This window comes from Convolutriloba macropyga, chromosome 11, assembly GCF_964194025.1.
Source record: "Convolutriloba macropyga chromosome 11, txConMacr16.3, whole genome shotgun sequence".
NCBI lineage: Eukaryota > Metazoa > Xenacoelomorpha > Acoela > Convolutidae > Convolutriloba > Convolutriloba macropyga.
The window spans coordinates 45659795-45681408 of NC_134478.1; the positions used below are offsets into that span (position 1 = coordinate 45659795).

The 21614-nt window shown below is 34.2% G+C and overlaps 1 protein-coding gene across 1 annotated transcript in view; it reads left to right on the forward strand.

Annotated features, from left to right (window-relative positions):
- Nucleotides 1-21614, forward strand: part of LOC142349142 (uncharacterized) — a 247034-nt gene that overhangs the window by 67408 nt on the left and 158012 nt on the right. The window contains exons 11-12 of the mRNA XM_075400557.1: nucleotides 3486-3521; nucleotides 9382-9500. Coding sequence (XP_075256672.1) covers nucleotides 3486-3521; nucleotides 9382-9500 — 155 coding nt within the window. The remainder of the gene's footprint in view (nucleotides 1-3485; nucleotides 3522-9381; nucleotides 9501-21614) is intronic.

A 21614-nucleotide genomic window follows, 5' to 3' on the forward strand; every position in this document is an offset into this window, starting at 1 on the left:
AATAACGATTTGCGTTTGATAATTTCCGAAGACAGGTGTTTCCCTAATAACAATTCTTTTATATACAACAACGATTCTTCCAATTTTTCTGATTTTTTTACTCTTTGGTTTGACTTAATTGAAACAGACTCTCTCCGTTCTGCCAGGGATTTAACTTTGCCTTATTGGGAATTCAATCATTGCTTTGCGTTAAGCATTATAAATTTTTCATTTTGCTCAGCTTCTGAGATCTTCAGATTTTTCTAAGAATGGAGCTTTTTTCCTCATTATTTTTTTGTTTTTACATTTGATTTCTTTAAATTCGTCGAAGTTCTGTGAAATCGTTGAAACGACTATCATAAATTGTTGAATATCTTTAAATAATTTAGAGCTCAAATTTGGAATTTTTGATTTTTTGCTTTTGATTTGCGATCTGCTCCTGTTTTCCTGGTTGGTTAAAAGTATGAAACAAGTTTTCACTTATTGTAATTGAGTTCACTTTCGTAGATTATTTTCTGCCTGATGTTCTTCCAATGTTTGTTTTGATTGCAGAGTTCACTGTAGAGTTCTTTTTTGAATCAATTTGTTGTTGTCAATTATTTGCCAAATAAAACGGTCATTTTTTTCAGTTTATATGATTTTTGCTCATCCTAAAAACTGTTGCTAATTTTCAACGCTACCAATTAATTGTGTCTATATTAGAGGAAGTTTGACCAATGTGGTGGTTCATTTTCTCGAGTTATATTTTGTGTTTTTGTTGGGATTGTGTTCCCCTTTTTTCAAACAAGCGGTCATTTTTTTCAGTTTATATGATTTTGCTCATCCTAAAAACTGTTGCTAATTTTCAACGCTACCAATTAATTGTGTCTATATTAGAGGAAGTTTGACCAATGTGGTGGTTCATTTTCGCAAGTTATATTTTGTGTTTTTGTTGGGATTGTGTTCCCCTTTTTTCAAACAAGCGGTCATTTTTTTCAGTTTATATGATTTTGCTCATCCTAAAAACTGTTGCTAATTTTCAACGCCACCAATTAAATTTCAACATTTTAAAGTTGTGCCTTTTAGTGATTTCACACTATGGGTTTTCAGCAGCAAATTTTGTTGAGATCCTAATTGGTTCCTCTTGCCTGTTTTACTAATATTAACGGTGAAATTTGTTCTTTTACGACAAGGTAAACAAACGTTGTTTAAGAGGAAAAAAAAAGTCAGCTGAGATGTACAATGGCTTTTTCAGACAGAAGATAATGGTTTTTTTGTTTGGAATGATCCTACGGCTCCAAATGTCTTCCAGATTTTTTTATGTTTTTTTGCGTAATAAACATTTTTGTTTCGTTCATAAGACGTTGCGCTCAAATTATTTGTTTTGTTCAATAATTCTAGAATTTCAGACAATAATAATTTTTGAGACCATAGTTGTTTTTTCTCTTAACAGGGCGAGTTTTTGCGGATCGGTTCACATAAGTTTCAAATTTTGCTGTCAATAGAAAGTCACATTTAGAGTAATTATATTAAAAACGACGAAGTAGTATGGGACGAAGTAAGTAGATAAATTGAGTGAAAGTTCATACCGTTGAAATTGGGTTGAGAAATTCAATTTGTGGAGATTTTCTTTTCACGTGCGGGAGTCAATTTCTGTATCCAATTATATTCCAACGAGTGCTAATTTTGTCTACAGAAATGATCTTATGCCTAACAGATGCAACTGTGCGTACCCTAAACGAGCTCTTGATAGCTGTCTTAGAATTTCACAAAATTATGATTGAATAGAAAGAGTGAAATATAGTTTTTGTCCCTATTTGTAGTTTTTCTCCTTGTTGATTATCATCACTAAATACTAGAGTTAAGAGCTCTACAATGAGGCTTGTAATAAAAAATGTGAACATTTCGGTTCCAAACCTAATGTTTTTTAAATTCCTCAACATCATTTCTTTGAAAAAAAATGTTTCACAAATTTTTCTTACTGTAATTTTTGTTCTTTTTGCTGTTTTGTAACTTACTATCAATAGTGACCACCCCATCAGAATTTTCAATAGGACTCAAATAAAGTAAATTTGTCCCCGTTCATAGTTACCTGTTATCGTTACTTTGACCCCCTTCTTCTTTTGAAAAAACATTGTTGCAAAACGAAGTTTGTAGCAACTATATTAGTCCTGTCGGTCTTTTTTACTGCGATTTTTTGCTTGACCAATTTTTCGTCTGACGCATTTGAATTGTTTTTCTCGAAAACAGGATAAACAGGTAGCGCCCAGCTGGCATTAAGCGCGTCTGGAGCCTTTAAGGTCACTAATCTTCAAATATGCTATTCACAGAATTTGTTTTGGAGACTTATACTTATGGCGCGAAGGGCAGTTCTCAGAAATTGACTCCACACCCTACCCACCGACCCCCACATCACTGTCATAATAATGACAGCTTTAACTGGCCTCTAAAATTCTCTCTCAATCACAACTTCAAGCAGCTGAACTCAATTGGCGGCAATTTAATACTAAAAGTCAAATGAAAAGTGCGCGGAAACTGGTGCCATTTTTACTTTAAATCTTAATAGTGGTATATATATTAACCAATAAATTGGTTATTTGAGGCCCGCTATTGAACTTCATAGTCCCATTTAAGCTCCCTCTCCCCCCTCCTCCCATCCCCGGCTGAAGCAGGCTGCAATTCATTAGAGCTCCCACTATTCGTTCGAGAGCATTTCTTCCGACGTTTAGTGAGTTATGTTTATTTTTTAAAAGCTGCACAATTTGTCGAGGATTCACATTTTTGTAATTTAATCTGTAATTTGCGATGGTCGAGTTCTTAGTGTATTCATATACGTCGGTTTTCAGTTTTTAGCATCGTAACTCAGGGCCGCTCCTGCTTTGGTTTTCATTGGCTGGATTAAAATTTTGGTCATATACGGCTTACATCACATTCAAAAATGTCTTCCTCACTCTCATATTAAATTTTACTTAGTTTAATTGAAGGTGATATTGTCAGCCTGTATATTGACAGTATATTTCACTCTAATAGGAGATTATCCCAGGGCAGCTAATCGAAACAACGCATAAGTATAACGTTCTCGTTTGATTCAAAACAAGACATCTCAATTAGTTAAAAACAAGACTTTTTCTTAGGCTTTAAAATTCTTTTCATTGTGTACGAGGCAATCTGCCAGCTATTTTCAGATCATGGGAAAACTAATGCAATTTTTGTTTTTGTTCCAGTTTTATTTTTTCTGTGTGCTATCCGGGTCGATTTATTATTAATCAGTTGGGTTGAAACGCGATTTCCTACGCTTAAAATCCATCAAAGCTACAGCTTCTGTGAAAATCCATCAAAAACGACGACGTCGCAGAAAAATTTACGTTTTCTTCGATTTTGTTCTTTAGGGACATTTTTCAAACGCTTTAATGCAAAGTGTTCCACATTTTGGTTTTTAAGTTTGGCAATAGAAATGTTGGCTGTTAAGAGAGGGATCAGATATGTTGGGTAATTGGTATCTGGTGCTGGTGTCTGTATTACAACAGGGTCCAGCGTCTCGAGGTCCAAATCAAGACATTCAAGTACGTATATTCCTTTTAGTTATTGCTTAACACATTATGAACCGAAGCTACGATAATAAATCCTCCGCATGAGGTGTCAGAACTACCCCACGTATGAACTAGACCGAATTTGGTTGCGGACAGGGAACCGGCCGAATAACAAATAGGCTAATCTGAATTGATTACCCCGGTCTACTAAATTTCTGAAAATTATGTAAGAGCTCGGAACTTTCAAACATTTCAGCACTCAAACCTTACATAACAGTGTGCTCAAAGGCGCTGAAACCTTGTAAGAAATGCGCTGGAAACCGCTGAAGTTTTAAAGAATGCAGCTAATTGCTTTCAAAGTGTTCTTGCTCTCCAGTGCCTCAGCCATCACATTAGACACTGCGCTACTGATTCCTAAACTTTATCTAAATTCATTTGAATTTATATGAAAAATCCGTTCTACGAAACTTACGTGATAAAACCTAAGAAATTTTTCTAAGAAAAAGGCTGCCTGCACCAATAAACATTCTTTTTTGTTTCATTACAAATTTTCATATTGGCAAAAAATTGCAGTTGTAATGGATTATATTTGCCAATTTAAGACACAAAATCTATAATAATTGAATTCAAATACATGAAATATCGTTTTCCCAATCAATTATAATTCAATAAAATAAATCAAAAGAAATTTTAACAATTTAAAATACTATTCCATCTTCAAAACATAGCAACCTCTCACCTCTTGTCTTGTTTCCACTCTTTTTACAGTGTCCTGTTTCTGCTCCCTTCCTTTTCATTTTTTGCATTTCGGACAATTCTTCCTGATCAACATTTCAAACTCGTAGTTCAATTGGAAAAAGTCCAGGATTATTTTTCTTGAAACAATTTTCCTTACGATTTTTCCAAAAAAGTTAATTAATGTCGATAGAGATAATCAACATGTCAATATTTTGGAATAAATTAAATTTAATGAATAGATATTGATTTTTTTTACTTGAAAGTACTAATTCTTCTCCAACCTTGGAATTTGTTCTGCTTGCTGTCAAATTTCTTTGTTGCTAATTGTGGCCAGCGCAGAATGAAGTTCACTGCCCAAAAACCTTGTTGACCAAACCAAGTTGGTTAGTGGTGAGAGGGCTATGACAAAGATGTCGCGTATTTGAAACAGGGTTTTCTTTTTTTGTTTTTTCGTTATCGTGAACTGCACTCATCTCTCGACTCAACACTCAATTCAGCGCTTAACCCAAGACTCATTTTTTTTTCGACTTGACATTCTATACAGCACTCAACTCAACACTCAGTTCAGTATTCAAACTAACTCAATTCTCAAATCAACGGTCAATTCAATAACGACTCAATTGCTGAAAATCTAAGGAGAATTCTCGGATATATTCTGTTTCCATCCCACTAGTTTTGCGGAAATAGATGTTTTACGCCAAACTGACGCACCTGCTATTTTTGATTTTTTTAACTTGCTGCATAACAAGAAAAAATTTGTAATTAAGGGGTACAAAAACAGTAGACGGAGAGAGCATAGATCTGAATTTGTTTTCCTAAGTGCTATGTGTTGAGAAGTCGTAACTACCGCAACTTGAAAGCACAAACTGCATGGATTCCCATTAGACTGAAAAAACATAGATTGATTCGGTTTTGGTCTGATCAGACTTTTTTCGGTTATTCAATTGAATATAGAAAAAACTGAACACCTCTGTTTTTTACATTTGAAAACCTTTGCCTTCTTGAATCAAGTTTTCGTTGTTGTTGTTGTTGTTGTTGCTGTTTGTGTTGTTGCTGAAAAAATTGATAAACTCTAAAACGAAAGAATTGTTTTTTCAACTAAAATTTCGCTTTTCGGTACTTTATTGTTTTATATATTTTAATGAACTACAATTGGTTGCCTTTTGGAATAATGTTGGGGAAAGATGATGATTGCGATGACACTTTGTTGTTTTTTCTTCTGATGTGAATCTGGAATTGCAAACAAAATTTTCGAATTTTCAATGTGTTCTTGAATATCACAGTTCTCATAAAAGATCTATTTGTTCCGTTGCTATTGTTTGTTTCAGACTCTGGGTAAAAAGGGCGAACAATTCAAGTTAGCAGAAATGTGTTTGATTAAAATAATAGAACGTAATGCAGAAATTAACGAAATCTTAATTATAATTATTTGTTTTGAGTAGGTTGTGGTTGTGGGCGACATTTCAGCGCATTTCATACGTACTTTAGGCGCTTTTCAACACTTTTCAACATATTCCATACAAAAGGATAATGATTAACGTAAGATCAAATTCAATGGTAAGAATGCACTGAATGGCGTAAATGCTCTGAAGGTATGTACTAAATGCGTTTAAATTATAGTACACTTATTATATCAGCGCATACAGAGCATTTCTAACACAATATCGAGCTGAAACAGCGCTCGCATGTCGGTTTGTCCATATGATTTTTTACCACATCAATCCACGACCCAATTCCATCTGATTCTTACCTGTCCACACTCCGTAAAAACTAAAAAAAACAGGGACCTGTTTCCGTTAAATCTGGAAAAAGGAACTGGAATGTGTTTCAGAGTCAAGTAAGTTCTTGATGTAATCTTCTGTTTTCTATCTACCTTCCATCTTTCGTGGCAACCAAGTAAAGAATGAGATGCGAGAATGAGAGAAAAATCAGCATTGAGAGGAATATCAGCATATTGTCGAGAAATGCAATTTGGTTATTTTCTTGGAATCATCACGGGATTTTTTTTGCAAGAAATTCTCCAGATAAGTTTTCTTATCCGCGTTGACCATCATAAACCTTCTGCGCAACCATATCAAAGGTGTATATGGAATCTATTAAAACCTGGCAACCATATACCTGACCATGAACAAAAAAGAACATCACTTGAAAAATTCTTAAAACCGTTTTAAACCATGTGGTGAAAAATTCACCAAAGCGCTTAAAAAGTTCATGGTACCTTGCCAACCATATCTAAGACATCGATGATTATACTGCCTTCTAAGAACATAAAAGTCAAAATCCGCAAAAACAAAAAAAACTTTACGAGAAGGTTGAGAGATGTATGAGAGGTTTGAAAAAAATTGAAAACGTTTAAAAAGGTATCCAAAGTTGAGCTATATTTGATTTAAAACAATTCAGAAAAAACTGTTGTAATGCAAAAATGGAACAATTTTGAAACAAACATTAAACTACGAGGCCTATGACATTACGTCACCAGTCCTACAAATTCAGTGGAGTCCGCCTTTGCGAACATGAGTGGCTTTCTTTTGTCCCTCCATTTCGCGTGGTATAAAATTGGTCAAAATGTAGAAAACAGCGACAAGAAAAGCAGCAGACAATCGGAACAAATTTCCTTCACTGATCTTGCAAAATCACAATTTGAGACTGGGGAAATCGTCATCAATCTCCTCATTTTTTAGCATGATTATTTATACTCTATTTCAATTTTATGCCGCGCTCTTCTTTGTAAACTAATTTTGCTGCGATTAGTTTATAAATTACAAAATCAAGCCCAGAAAATTGTCCGTCTTGTCCACAATTTAGATCTAATAGTACAAAGTATAAGCTGCAATTAACACACCGTTTTTTATTTTAGATCATTTGAGAGTGGATCATTTGGATTCAGTGGCAGTCATTGTAATGGCGTCATACACTAACTGAAGCAAAACTAGACTTTATTAAAATTAGCGTCAGACTATTAATAGCCACCTCAGCTTCTCAGCTGGCTATTAGAGCGCTCCTAGTTTGTTTTTACTTCGTCGAATAAAAAATATTTCGCTGTACCTTTGTTCACAACTTGTTCAACATTTTGCGTAAAACCTTTTGACTTCTCTAATCTAGATTCACTCTTCTCTCAATCTGCTAAAAAGTGTTGTTAGACAGCAGTTGCTCAGCAAAGCAATTCAAGGTGAACAAATTCAGTATCAATAAACGAAATCAGAAATAGAAACGGGATAAACCCATAAAGCCCAATATTAGATGCCCGTTTCTCTTTTCCTAGGTACCATCTCCAAGGCTTAATGGTATTAAAACCAGCCCCTGTGTTACGAATTTTTTTCTTAGTTACCATTTCCAAGGCTTAATGGTATTAATACCAGCCCCTGTTTTTTCTCTCTACAATATAAGAGTACGTTCAGCTCCGAAAAGACATCAAAATAGTTTGCACTTTAAAATTGTTTGTACCAAAATCCTTTTTCACTAGATGTTTTCTCTTTTTTCAATCCCAATCGTAGGTATGGGAATCAACGGCGGCTATTTTCTGGCAAAATTCCGGGTTTAACTTAAATATCATTCGCTCAGTGCTGTTTTTTGTTAAAGGTAAAAACAGCTTTTTGATTATGTTAAAAAAACCCTGCAGTATCGTTTTGTTATGGATAAATTTGATCTAATGATGATTTGAATAAAAACCCCTCAGTTACTTTTCATTTTATAGGTATAATTGGTCCTTTGATTAATTTAATTAAAATACAGCATTGCAATTTTTTCATCAGCTAAAACGAACTTGTTTCTTTCATTAGTTTTTATTCAATAAATATCTATTTTATCTAATCGTTGATTAATTTGATAAAAGTCCCTCACCTGTAAATAAGTACCTGTAAAAAAATTCTTCATGACTGACATGCTTTTTTATATCGTCTGATTTCTCAGACGGTTTTTCTGAAATGGAGCTGACAGAAACTGAAGCATGTGGATTTTATTAATTACAGTTGTTATTGAGTTAACAGAAAAAATATACTGTGGGATTTTATACAAAAAATGCGTTATATACTTCATCAGTCATTTATCATCACTGCTTGCTCAACAGTCAAAGGCAGTAGTTTTTTCGCTGATCACCAATAATTTGTAGTAGTTATTTCTCTGTTTGTGTTTTTTCATCTATCTGTTTTTATATTTAGAATCTACACCGACTCCTTAGGGACGATAGTTTCCGGTGTTTCTGAAACAAAATTTAAAGAAATTAAAGAAATTAAAATAGTTAAGTTTATTTCTAATTTAAGGCCGCGCATAATAGTGTCTGTAAAATTGCGGATAACAAAGATAAAAAAGACACGCATAATAGCTACATTAATTGCTGATAATAGTGACATAAAAGTTGCGGACAATAGTAACCCGGACAACAGTGACAAAGACATCAAAAACTAAGGAAATTAGTGACGATTAAACCGTGGACAGAAGTTATTTTAGCGCGGATGTTAGAGACGTAATTTTGCGGATAATTGTGGAAAAATCTGTTCGCCTTTCTTGCGCGCCATCGAATTTCGCAATCGCCGACATTTGTGACGAATGGCTTCAATTTTGAGCATATTTGAACTGATTTTCCTTGCTGTTACTGTTGTCCGCGAAAGCCTATAAAGCCCTATCTGAGAACATGGGAGAGCGGACAAAGCTGAGTTCAACAAGCAAGTTTGCTTGCTCAAAATGGAGGAATGACAATGTAATGAGGGAATAATTGATCATATTGATTGGTTAAAAATTGCTGAAAAACCAAATATTTTGCAACAAGCCAGCATTTTGAAACAATTACAGTGCTCACCTTGATATTATGTTTTAATAAATTAGGCTAGTTTTATGACACTATCAGACCCCAAAACAATTTTACGAAGAAGTAATTGATGCTCTGGTAAAACCGTATGATCATACAACAAATTTGTAGTCTGGGTCTTCCTCGCAAAAATCGAAACAGAAAAAGCGGGCTAGCATAAAATATCAAGATCCCAATTTATTTTAAAAACTGTTTCAACAACAAGTTTAATAAATGCTTTAGTTGAAATTTGTTCGCTACTGAGACGGAGCCGAAACAATAGATCTTGGAAAAATCCAGGCGTTGCTAGGGTAATTAACAAAAATGGGTATATGGATTGGATTTGAGGATGTCTGTATTTTTGTTGTGTAGAGGCGGCGAAGAATACACAGTCAGATACGAGTGCAGAGGGAGGAATTGAGCAGTCTGAGAAACTGAAAGAGACTGCTGAGAATCATGACATTCCTGAGGATGTCCTGGCAGTTTTACAGGTATTGGAACTTCATCTTGTAAAAACTATTAACTGATTTTTGTACCTTTACAAACATTTGAAAACATTGCGTTAAAGTCTGGATCTTATACCATTTTGGTCTGGATGAGTCTTTTCATAAGGACATCTAAAATAGATTTACACCGAAACTTTGAACAAGCTAAAGTCTGAATCGATTTCAGCATGAATAGATTAGATTACATTTGAATTTCCAAATGTGTTATAAAAAGTACCATGCATTTGTACAGTCAGCATTTGAGAGACATTCAAATAGGTCGGAACCTGTCGAGTGATGTCTCCTTTTAAGAACATTGAACAAAATGAAGCTAAACCTGAAGAGCTAAAATACTGGCCCCTACCAGAATTTTTTCAAAAGGAAATGGTTACCTTGTGTGTAATTATCCCTAAGTTTATGTAAAAAAGTTGAAAGTTCTTTGTCGGATACCGTTATTAAATTTTGATTATTTTGATGTCCAATTTTGCAAAAGCATTGAATATCTTTCCAACTAGCGTTATCAAAGATTTTTATTGTTTGTAGTCGACTTCATTAAGAGTTTAAGCTCAGTCTTTCTCAGACATTCTAGCCTCTCCACTTAAAACTTTTTCTAATTCAAATTTGTTAATTGTATCATTCAAAAAATAAATTGGTGAATCTTGCATAAGAACCATGATAAGCATCTTAATTAGTTCATCGAGGTAAAGTTCCTCTGTGTTTAAAATTTTCAGGTCCGACTTTTACCTTCGAAGCGCGTTCATGTTTTTGAAGACCAAAAATACTTCTTAATATACGATTTTCTGACCAATTATTTTTTTAAGTTCAGATATATTTGCAGTGCCGTACAGTAAAACTCAATAGTGCTGAATTGGTTGAACATATGTTTTGTACAAGAGTAGAAAAAGTTACGACTAAAAAATTTTCAGAAACTATAAAAAAAATTTGTTACACTGTTCAATTTTTCTTTTATATGATCGTCAAAAAAAGTTTTGGTCCAGAGAAACACCTAACTATTTCGTTCAAAATTTAAGATTGAAAATTTGTGCATTTCGATAGACGCCTTTAGTTTTTTAGTTGATTTTCAAAAATTTATTTTTCTCGTGATTAATGTTCAGCTGATTTTCTTCCATCCAGTTGCAGGTTTTTTAGAGATCTTGCTCAAAGTTTTGGTGTTCTTCTTTTAGAGAGCAGTATTTGGCGTATCATTGACAAACAGTGTTATATTGCTTTCTTCACATACAAGCTGCAGATATTTAACAAAAATCCAAATAAGAATTCATCTCATTTCTGACCTTTGAGGAACACAGCGTTTCATGGCTCTCGTTTTTGGTTGAAAATTTCCTATTGAAACTGTTTTCTTTTACATAAGTATGTTTACAGAAGACCGAAATTTGGACATCGAATTCCAGATTTTTCCAGTTTTTCAGCAAGATCTCATGTTCGACTGTATCAAAGGCTTTACTGGGGTTAAGAAAAATACAATGTGATGATTCATTATTGTTCATATTATTTTGCATAACTTCTAAGAATTGAGCAATTGCTTCAATAGTTCTTCGTTTGCTTCTGATCCTGTCTTGATTAATAGCCGCCCTCATCTCTTAAGCCGGCTATTATAGCGCTCCTATTTTTTTTTACTTCGACGAACTTTTTTTCGCTTTTTAATTTTGCCGCTTTTTCGACATTTTGCGTGAAATCTTTTTGACTTTTCTAGGCTAGTTTTACTCTTCTGTTGTTCTGCTCAAAGTCATTATAAACAGCAGCTGCTCAGCAAAGCAATTCAAAATGACGAGAGTCAGTATAAAAAATCAAAGTCAGAAAGAGTGTTCTTCAAAGTCAGAAACTTTGTTCTCATATGTTTTAGTTAGTATCTACAATGCTTATTGTTATTGATAATAGAGCCTGTAGCCTCTCACTGAGAGACAGGAGTTTGTTCAACTAAGAATTGACATCAAAATAAATCGCACTTAAAATGTTTTTATACAAAAATCAAATTTTGTTGATATTTTCTTTTTTTCAATCGCAATTGAGTTATGGGAATCAATGGCGGCTATTTTCAGGCAAAATTCCGGGTTTAACTTAAATATCATTCACTCAGTGCTGTTTTTTGTTAAAGGTAAAAATAGCTTTTTGATTATGTTAAAAAACCCTGCAGTGTTGTTTTGTTATGGATAAATTTGATCTAATGATGATTTGAATAAAAACCCCTCAGTTACTTTTCATTTTATAGGTTTAATTGTCCTTTGATTAATTTAATTAAAATACAGCATTGCAATTTTTTCATCAGCTAAAACGAACTTGTTTCTTTCATTAGTTTTTATTCAATAAATATCTATTTTATCCAATCGTTGATTAATTTGATAAAAGTCCCTCACCTGTAAATAAGTACCTGTAAAAAAATTCTTCAAGACTGACATGCTTTTTTATATCGTCTGATTTCTCAGACGGTTTTTCTGAAATGGAGCTGACAGAAACTGAAGCATGTGGATTTTATTAATTACAGTTGTTATTGAGGTAACAGAAAAAATATACTGTGGGATTTTATACAAAAAATGCGTTATATACTTCATCAGTCATTTATCATCACTGCTTGCTCAACAGTCAAAGGCAGTAGTTTTTTCGCTGATCACCAATAATTTGTAGTAGTTATTTCTCTGTTTGTGTTTTTTCATCTATCTGTTTTTTTATTTAGAATCTACACCGACTCCTTAGGGACGATAGTTTCCCGTGTTTCTGAAACAAAATTTAAAGAAATTAAAGAAATTAAAATAGTTAAGTTTATTTCTAATTTATGTTTAGGACTTGAAGATCATATTTTTTAAAAACTGACATAAAGCGCTTAAAAATCAATTTTCCAAACACTTTGCCAAGTGCCGGCAAAAGAGATATTGGTCTATTATTGTTGGGGTCCATTTGGCAACTTTTATGAAACGGTATCACTTTAGCCGTTTTAGTATTTCTGAAATATACATAAAATTGAAACAATTGTTGAAAACGTCAAATAAGATCACACAGATAGCAGTATTTACAGTTTTCAGTACTACGTTACTGAGTTCAAACATATAAACAGATCGTTTTTTATACGGATTTTTTATTGTTTGGTATATTTCAATGGGAGAGGTCTCAGGTCTCAGAAAGTACAAAAGTATTCTCAACAAGCTTCATATACTTAAAGTGTTTTGTCTGTGCTGGTGATGCGCCATCTCCTGACCAGGCTTAAAGAAACTGTCATTAAATTTTTTTGGACTGAGTTGGCATAGGTTATGGGAAATCGGTGTGACAAACATGACCAAAAAATCTTAATTGTGAATTGTTTCTCTTTTTTTTATAATATCCATATTAACATCCCCAAAAACTGTTTTTCTTGTTTCTTTACATATAAGGACATTATGTGATCCAACAAGAAGTTTAATAATTCGACAAATGGATAACTTGGCGATTTTTAAACACATGTGATTAAAAAATGTCTCTCGTCTGTGAGCAATTGTCACACTTAAGATTGGAGCATTTCGAATACTGCTCTTGGTCGTGTTTAATATTTTCAACTTGTCTGACAAAAAACTGCTACACCGCCACAAATTCCGTCGCGATTGCAAGTTTCGATTTAAATATATGTTGAAAGATTAAGAACTTTCAAAAAACAAAAATGGCTTGAGCAGGTTTTTCATACGTCACAAGGAGAAAATTAAGTTTTCATCGTCCTAAATTCGTCCCTTAATTGATAGTTTTTTTATTCAATAAAACGGCCGGCATAAAAGAAACGCCCGCTGAGCTCTATGTGAATGATTTTTTGCACCAGTTCAGAACTGTTGTTATAGAACAATTAATAATAGCCGCCGTCAGCTTTGGAAAGGCTAGCACTAAAGCACTCCCCTTGTTCTATAACTGAGTCTACAGTTTTTAATAGCCATCGTCAGTCTCTCAAAGGATAATATTATTACAACTCGAAGAAGAGGTTTTCAGATGTTTCTTTTGAAATCAATTTTATTGGAGTGAATGTTGAAGCAGGAAATGAAATGCGGAAAAAATTTGGGTTTGTTTGGTTGCTAAACGTAACTGAGGAATGGGACGGAAAGAGAGCGATGCTTTTTGCTCAATCCGCTGTTATTGAGAGAGCAAGAAGTTCATGAATAAAAAAAGCTTTGAGTAACAAGCGATTTTTTTTATCATGTGGAACTTTTTCCAGTAATTTTTTTTGGCTTAGAGGTTTAAATCGGCTATAATAAAAATTTTAAGCATGTTCGGATTGTGCTTTAAAATTTTTTGTTGCTTATCGAATTTATGATTTTTCGGAGGTTTTTCAGTTTTCTTGGTAGTTATTTTAATTTATTGCTTTTCTTGCGAATTTACAAGACGCCTATCGCTTAAACTGATTTAGAATTACCAAATGATTTTAGATTTATCGTATAAAACAATAATTTTTAAATAAAATAATGGAAAACAGATTTTGAAAATGTTTTCTGCCAAATTCTTGCAGTTTCTCACTTTCGAACTGGTTGAAATTCGAAAGTTTGTGAGCCTTTCATGTTTCTACTTCGAGTTGTTTCAACATGTCATCCGGATATTGTTCTTTAAGGTCTGCTTACACGCGTTCCTGATTTTCAACCCGGGTTGACCACCACAAAAGATTCTTGGAAACCATACGTAAGACATGTATGGTTGTATGGCTTCTTTGATACCATACATAAGACCATACAAAAATTTCAAGGTGATCTCAAATGACGTTTTTTGGACCATGTAGAACAACAAATATATCGTACTTGCCATTGGCCTTCAACAAAAAAAAAATTTTTTCTATGGTGCCTTGGATACCATATCCAAGACCATAGACTTTTATGGCCCATCCAAGATCATAAAACTTTTTTTGTGCAACATATTTTTTTGACACAAAAATGATTTTAACATTGTCCTATGCGGATTTCAGACGATAAAAATGGACATTTAAATATTTTCTTGTGAAAAAAATTTTATGGCGTCTTGGATACCATATCCAAGACCATAGACTTTTATGGCCCATCCAAGATCATAAAACTTTTTTTTTGTGCAGCATCTTTTTTTGGCAAAAACTGATTTTAATAACCTCCTATGCGGGTTACAAACGATTAAAATGGAGATTTGAAAATTACTTGTGGAAATTTTTATGGTGTTTTCGATACTATATTCAAGACTATAGACTGATATGGCCCATCCAAGATCATTAAACTTATTTTGTACAACCTAAATTTTGTCTCAAAAATTTTTATCACCGCACCCTATGCGGGTTTCAGGCAAACAACTTGAAAGTCTATGACAAACTCATGAATAGTAATTTATGGTTTCTTGGATATCATCTCCAAGACCATATACTTTTACGGCTCATTCAATATCATAAAATTATCTTCCAAAAGCTTTTAATAAAATCGATGCCAATTTTCGGATATTGTGCCATTTTTGCGTCAATTTTGCTTTAATTTTTGTGATCAACCATGCATTCAGTATTAGCTGAGCTGTTCTTAGACCTTGGTTAACCTTTTCAGCATGTTAATTCGATTAAATTCAAAATTTTCCGTTTTTTTTGTTTTTGTAGTTGGAGTGTTTAAATTTCAATGATACGTCCTTCTCCCTATTTAATTTGCTTTTTCTACATCTGTTTCTGTCCGTGAAGCCAGTTTTAATGATGGTTATTGTTAATTCAACAATTTTTCATTTCTGACAATTTCAACAAATTTCTGTGTGTGTGTGTTGTTTTTTTGTCAAACTAATCAAAATATCATAGCCTCCATGGCGAGGTGGGAATTTGTTCCCGCCTCCCCATGAACACTTGCAGTGACCAAAAATTATTGAGGGGACCTAAGCTACACTCACAAACACGTTAGCATGGCTGTTCTACTCAGCTATACTTGATTTCTGCAGAACTGGGTCTCTGGTTCTAGCTCAAAAAAAGAGGTACACTTCAGTAAATTGCTGATATCTTCCAAAGTACTCTATAAATTTTTTGGGCGGAGAATCATTTTTCTGATGCTGTAATTTTCTTGTTTTTGCTGTTTAGGTGCTGTCCTAAGTCGTCGTGGTGAAAATTATTCATTGTTAAATTTTAAAAAGTCACCAATAATATGATTTTGGTGTTCTCCAAAAACGGGTACCCCAGAAAACCACAACGAACCTAGATATTTTGGTTTCTTGGATTCCCCTTTTATTATGGAGGATCCCCACATATATTTTTAGTTTGATTTTGTGGAGTTGAATTGGTCAATTTTTGCTCTGTATGCGCCGAACCTCGATTTTCGGCCATGTTCGGCTAATTCGGCGGTGACATAAAGTTGAATTTTTTTGTCAAGATTAAACATTTTAGTGTTTTAGAATGCTCAATTAATGGGGAGTATCACTATATACTTAATGTACTATTTTTTCACACGTTTTGATGGTGCATTTTAGCGATACCTGAAAATTGGTATTCAAAATAGGTCATTTGACAAAATGAAAGAATTTTTTTTTCAATTGATCAAGTTATCGGGCATGCTTTTTGTGTTTTCTGAACAGTATTTAAGTTCTTGAAGCTATTTGTATCAATAATGGAGTTAACTCAACAATTTTTCATTTTTCACGATTTCATCAAGTTTCTGTGGATGTTGTTTTATGTCAAAACACACAAAAAATCATAACCTTCATGGTGAGGTGGGAAATTTTTTCCCATCTCCCCATGAAGGTTTTCAGTGATCCAGAACGTCGAAGTGCACCAGAATCACAACCACAATTACGCCGTCAACTCTGTTTCACGTTGTTTTACGTCAGTTCCGGAGATTTTGGGCTCTGCTTTTAGCCCAAAAAATGGAGTACAATACAGTATTTTGTTATTATCTGCTAAAATTGTTAATATCAGTCGGACCAAATTAAACGGGAGTAGTCGCGTTTCATGAACACTCAACCCTTCTTGCTTGCAGTCTTTAGTTGGTTTCTCAAATCGTCCTCATCAAAAACTTATTAATGTTTAAATTTGAAAAAAAAGGTCGAATTTTCGGGCTTTGTTGAGTGACCCAATTTTGGTTACAACCAAGCACAAGCTTTACTCAACAAATCTTAGTGTTTTACAGTCCTCAGTTAAAAGAGAGTATCCCCATATAAATTTTGCATCGTAGTTTTGGGAATTGAGATAGTCAATTTTGGCTCTGAATCTGGTGACCTCGCTTTTTTGGTCAATTACCAATTTTGTTACGAGCTGATTGTTTCGGGATTAATATTTTCTTTCAATTTATTTTGATCTTTTGTTTCAATCACAGACTTCTAGGAAAAGAAAGCCAGGTAAATAAGAATAGTTGCAACAGATATGCAAGCAAAATCTGCTTTTGCGGAGGAAACAACTTGCTTTATCACATTGAGAAAGGAACTTAAGTTTGTACTTTTTCGAATTTCCAATTCAATTTTTGACCAAAACGAGTAATTTTTGGCATAAATTGTTTCTCTTAGGACATTCTTTTCTGGAATGGCTGGGTCACAGTCCTGAAGATAGTCTCCAGAACAGTTATTCAATGTTGAAAGCGGAAAAACAAAATTTTTTCTCAAATTTTATGGCTTAGTGGTGTTATGGGCAATTGAACAACTTTTTGGGCGTGCGTTTTGTGTTTTCTAGACACTATTTACGTTGTTGAAGCTAATTGTATCAAATAATCGGATTAATTCAACAATTTTTCTTTTTTCACGATTTCATCAAACTTCTGTGGATGTTGTTTTATGTCAAAACACACAAAAAATCATAACCTTCATGGTGAGGTGGGAAATTTTTTCCCATCTCCCCATGAAGGTTTTCGGTGATCCAGAACGTCGAAGTGCACCAGAATCACAACCACAATTACGCCGTCAACTCTGTTTCACGTTGTTTTACGTCAGTTCCGGAGATTTTGGGCTCTGCTTTTAGCCCAAAAAATGGAGTACAATACAGTATTTTGTTATTATCTGCTAAAATTGTTAATATCAGTCGGACCAAATTAAACGGGAGTAGTCGCGTTTCATGAACACTAAACCCTTCTTGCTTGCAGTCTTTAGTTGGTTTCTCAAATCGTCCTCATCAAAAACTTATTAATGTTTAAATTTGAAAAAAAGGTCGAATTTTCGGGCTTTGTTGAGTGACCCAATTTTGGTTACAACCAAGCACAAACTTTACTCAACAAATCTTAGTGTTTTACAGTCCTCAGTTAAAAGAGAGTATCCCCATATAAATTTTGCATCGTAGTTTTGGGAATTGAGATAGTCAATTTTGGCTCTGAATCTGGTGACCTCGCTTTTTTGGTCAATTACCAATTTTGTTACGAGCTGATTGTTTCGGGATTAATATTTTCTTTCAATTTATTTTGATCTTTTGTTTCAATCACAGACTTCTAGGAAAAGAAAGCCAGGTAAATAAGAATAGTTGCAACAGATATGCAAGCAAAATCTGCTTTTGCGGAGGAAACAACTTGCTTTATCACATTGAGAAAGGAACTTAAGTTTGTACTTTTTCGAATTTCCAATTCAATTTTTGACCAAAACGAGTAATTTTTGGCATAAATTGTTTCTCTTAGGACATTCTTTTCTGGAATGGCTGGGTCACAGTCCTGAAGATAGTCTCCAGAACAGTTATTCAATGTTGAAAGCGGAAAAACAAAATTTTTTCTCAAATTTTATGGCTTAGTGGTGTTATGGGCAATTGAACAACTTTTTGGGCGTGCGTTTTGTGTTTTCTAGACACTATTTACGTTGTTGAAGCTAATTGTATCAAATAATCGGATTAATTCAACAATTTTTCTTTTTTCACGATTTCATCAAACTTCTGTGGATGTTGTTTTATGTAAAAACACACAAAACATCATAACCTTCATGGTGAGGTGGGAAATTTTTTCCCACCTCACGATGAAGGTTTGCCTTGACCTAGAACGTGGAAGTGGACCAGAATTACACCCACAAATACGCCGGGAACGCTGTTTCACGTTGTTTTACATCGGTTCCGGAGATCTGGGGCTTCGATTTTAGCCCAAAAAATGGGGTACAGAACAGTATTTTGTTAATATCTGCTAAAGTACTGGACCAAATTAAACGGGAGTGGTCGCATTTTGTTGGCAATGAACCCGTCTTGCTTGCAGTGTTTGGTTAATTTCTCAAATCGTCCTAATCAAAAAGTTTTTAATGTTTAAATTTGAAAAAAGTCGAATTTTCGGGCTATCTTGAGTGACCCAAATTTCGGTACAACAAAGCCCGCGATTTACCCAACAAATGTTAGTGTTTTAGAATCCTCAGTTAGTGGGGAATTCCCCATATATATTTTCCATAGCGTTTTACGGAATTGTTATAGTCAAATTTGGCTCTGAAGTCGGGTCACCTCGCTTTTTGGGTCATTTGGCAGGGTACCTACTTTTTGCTATAACTTCTTCTAGACTGCACCGATTGGGCTCATTTTTTAATATAATGCGTATCTCAAGCAGTGCTACAAACTTGTACAAGCGGATTTATTTTTGTTCCGCCGTTTTAGAGAAAATGGCCAGTAAACTTGGCCTTGGTTTTAGCCCCAAAAGCGGTTGACACCCACCGGTTGACACCATTGACACCTTGAAGCTTTGAACTGTATTACAAAAATTAGTGTTTTGAACAGCCCGTTTAATGTAGGTTCCGAATATGTATACTTTATATAGCGGTTTCTCAAGTTTAGATCTTCAATTTTGGCTCTGCAGCCGGAGTACTCTGCTTTTTTGGTCATTTGGTACGGTACCTTTACTTTGCAATAACTCGTTGTAGAGTGAACCGATTTTGATGAAACTGGCCAGGACAGGTACCCAATTTTTTACCTGAGAAATTGGCCAGGACAGGTACCCAATTTTTTACCTGCTGAAGCAGGGTACCGGTACCTACAGAGCTCTGTCACATCACCTATAATGCGATTTAAAGCTTGTTTATTGGCCCGTTAGATTCGCCTGATAATGTGAATTGTTGCCATATATATTTTGCATGTCGTTTTATGTAGTTCAGAAGGTCAATTTTAGCTCTGAATGTGGTGTATCATCTCATCTAAGGTCATTTGGTACGGTACATATTTTTTGCTATAACTCCTCGAAGAGTGCACCGATTGGGCTCATTTTTTAATATGATGCGTATCTCAAGCAGTGCTTCAAACTGTACAAAGGGCGTTTTTTTTTGTTCAGCCGTTTCCGAGAAATTGGCCAGGAAATTTGACCTCAGTTTTGACCTACTGAGGAGAGAAACACTACCATGAATACAATATTAAACTTGTTATGTGTTGAATTCCTGTGTTAGTGTGTCAGATTCCTGTGTCAGTGTCAAGTGTCCCAATATATATTTTGCAGGTGGTTATAATGAGTGGTTATTGTTATAGTACCAAAATTTTTTTTATATTTATATACTATTATTCTAAGGTGAGGGCCTCGGGCCCCCATGAGGTGCACCCCCCCTGCCCCGTTGAGACGCCGGTTAGTCGGTTTCCCCCCCGCTGGGATTTTGTGCACCTCATGTTGGGGACGTATCCCATGTGTATCTAGAGTGTAGGAGAAAAAGAATTTTTGCTATAGCTTGCCTAGGAAAAAAGTTAGTTTTTCATACGGAAATTTGCTATTATTTCAAATAAATAATTTTAAAAATAGGTCTTTTTCATCGGGTCAAGGAGTTGTCCAAATGGAACCAAAATCGGTATCGAGTATCTCATGGGTAACTAGATTGTAAAACAAAAAGAATTTTTGGTATAGCTTGCGTAGGAAAAAAGTTAGTTTTTCAATCGGAAATTTTGACTTATTCGCTTATTCTATTTTCAAAAAAATAGAAATTTTATCGGGTCAAGGAGTTGTTCAAAGTGAACCAAATTGATATCCCAGACTACCAGTACTATTTAGATTGTAATGCGAAAAGAATGGTCCGCTTAACGTTCCTAGCAAAAAAGTTAGTTTTTCATACGGAAATTTGCTATTATTTCAAATAAATAATTTTAAAAATAGGTCTTTTTCATCGGGTCAAGGAAATGTTCAAAGTGAACCAAATTGATATCCCAGACTACCAGTACTATTTAGATTGTAATGCGAAAAGAATGGTCCGCTTAACGTTCCTAGCAAAAAAGTTAGTTTTTCATACGGAAATTTGCTATTGTTTCAAATAAATAATTTTAAAAATAGGTCTTTTTCATCGGGTCAAGGAGTTGTCCAAATGGAACCAAACTAGGTATCGAGTATCCCATGGGTAACTAGATTGTAAAACAAAAAGAATTTTTGGTATAGCTTGCCTTGGAAAAAAGTTAGTTTTTCATACGGAAATTTGCTATTATTTCAAATAAATAATTTTAAAAATAGGTCTTTTTCATCGGGTCAAGGAGTTGTCCAAATGGAACCAAACTAGGCATCGAGTATCCCATGGGTAACTAGATTGTAAAACAAAAAGAATTTTTGGTATAGCTTGCCTTGGAAAAAAGTTAGTTTTTCATACGGAAATTTGCTATTATTTCAAATAAATAATTTTAAAAATAGGTCTTTTTCATCGGGTCAAGGAGTTGTCCAAATGGAACCAAACTAGGTATCGAGTATCCCATGGGTAACTAAATTGTAAAACAAAAAGATTTTTTGGAATAGCTTGCCTAGGAAAAAAAGTTAGTTTTTCAATCGGAAATTTTGAGTTATTCGCTTATTCTATTTTCAAAAATATAGAAATTTTATCGGGTCAAGGAGTTGTCCAAATCAAACCAAACTCGGTATCGAGTATCCCATGGGTAACTAGATTGTAAAACAAAAAGAATTTTTGGTATAGCTTGCCTTGGAAAAAAGTTAGTTTTTCATACGGAAATTTGCTATTATTTCAAATAAATAATTTTAAAAATAGGTCTTTTTCATCGGGTCAAGGAGTTGTCCAAATGGAACCAAACTCGGTATCGAGTATCCCATGGGTAACTAGATTGTAAAACAAAAAGAATTTTTGGTATAGCTTGCCTAGGAAAAAAGTTAGTTTTTCATACGGAAATTTGCTATTATTTCAAATAAGTAATTTTGAATATTTTTAAAAATAGGTCTTTTTGATTAGGTCATAGAGTGGTCGAAAGTGAACCAAACTCGGTGTGCAGTTTCCCCTGTGTAGGTAGAGTGTAGGAGATAAAGAATTTTTGGTATAGCTTGCCTAGGAAAAAAG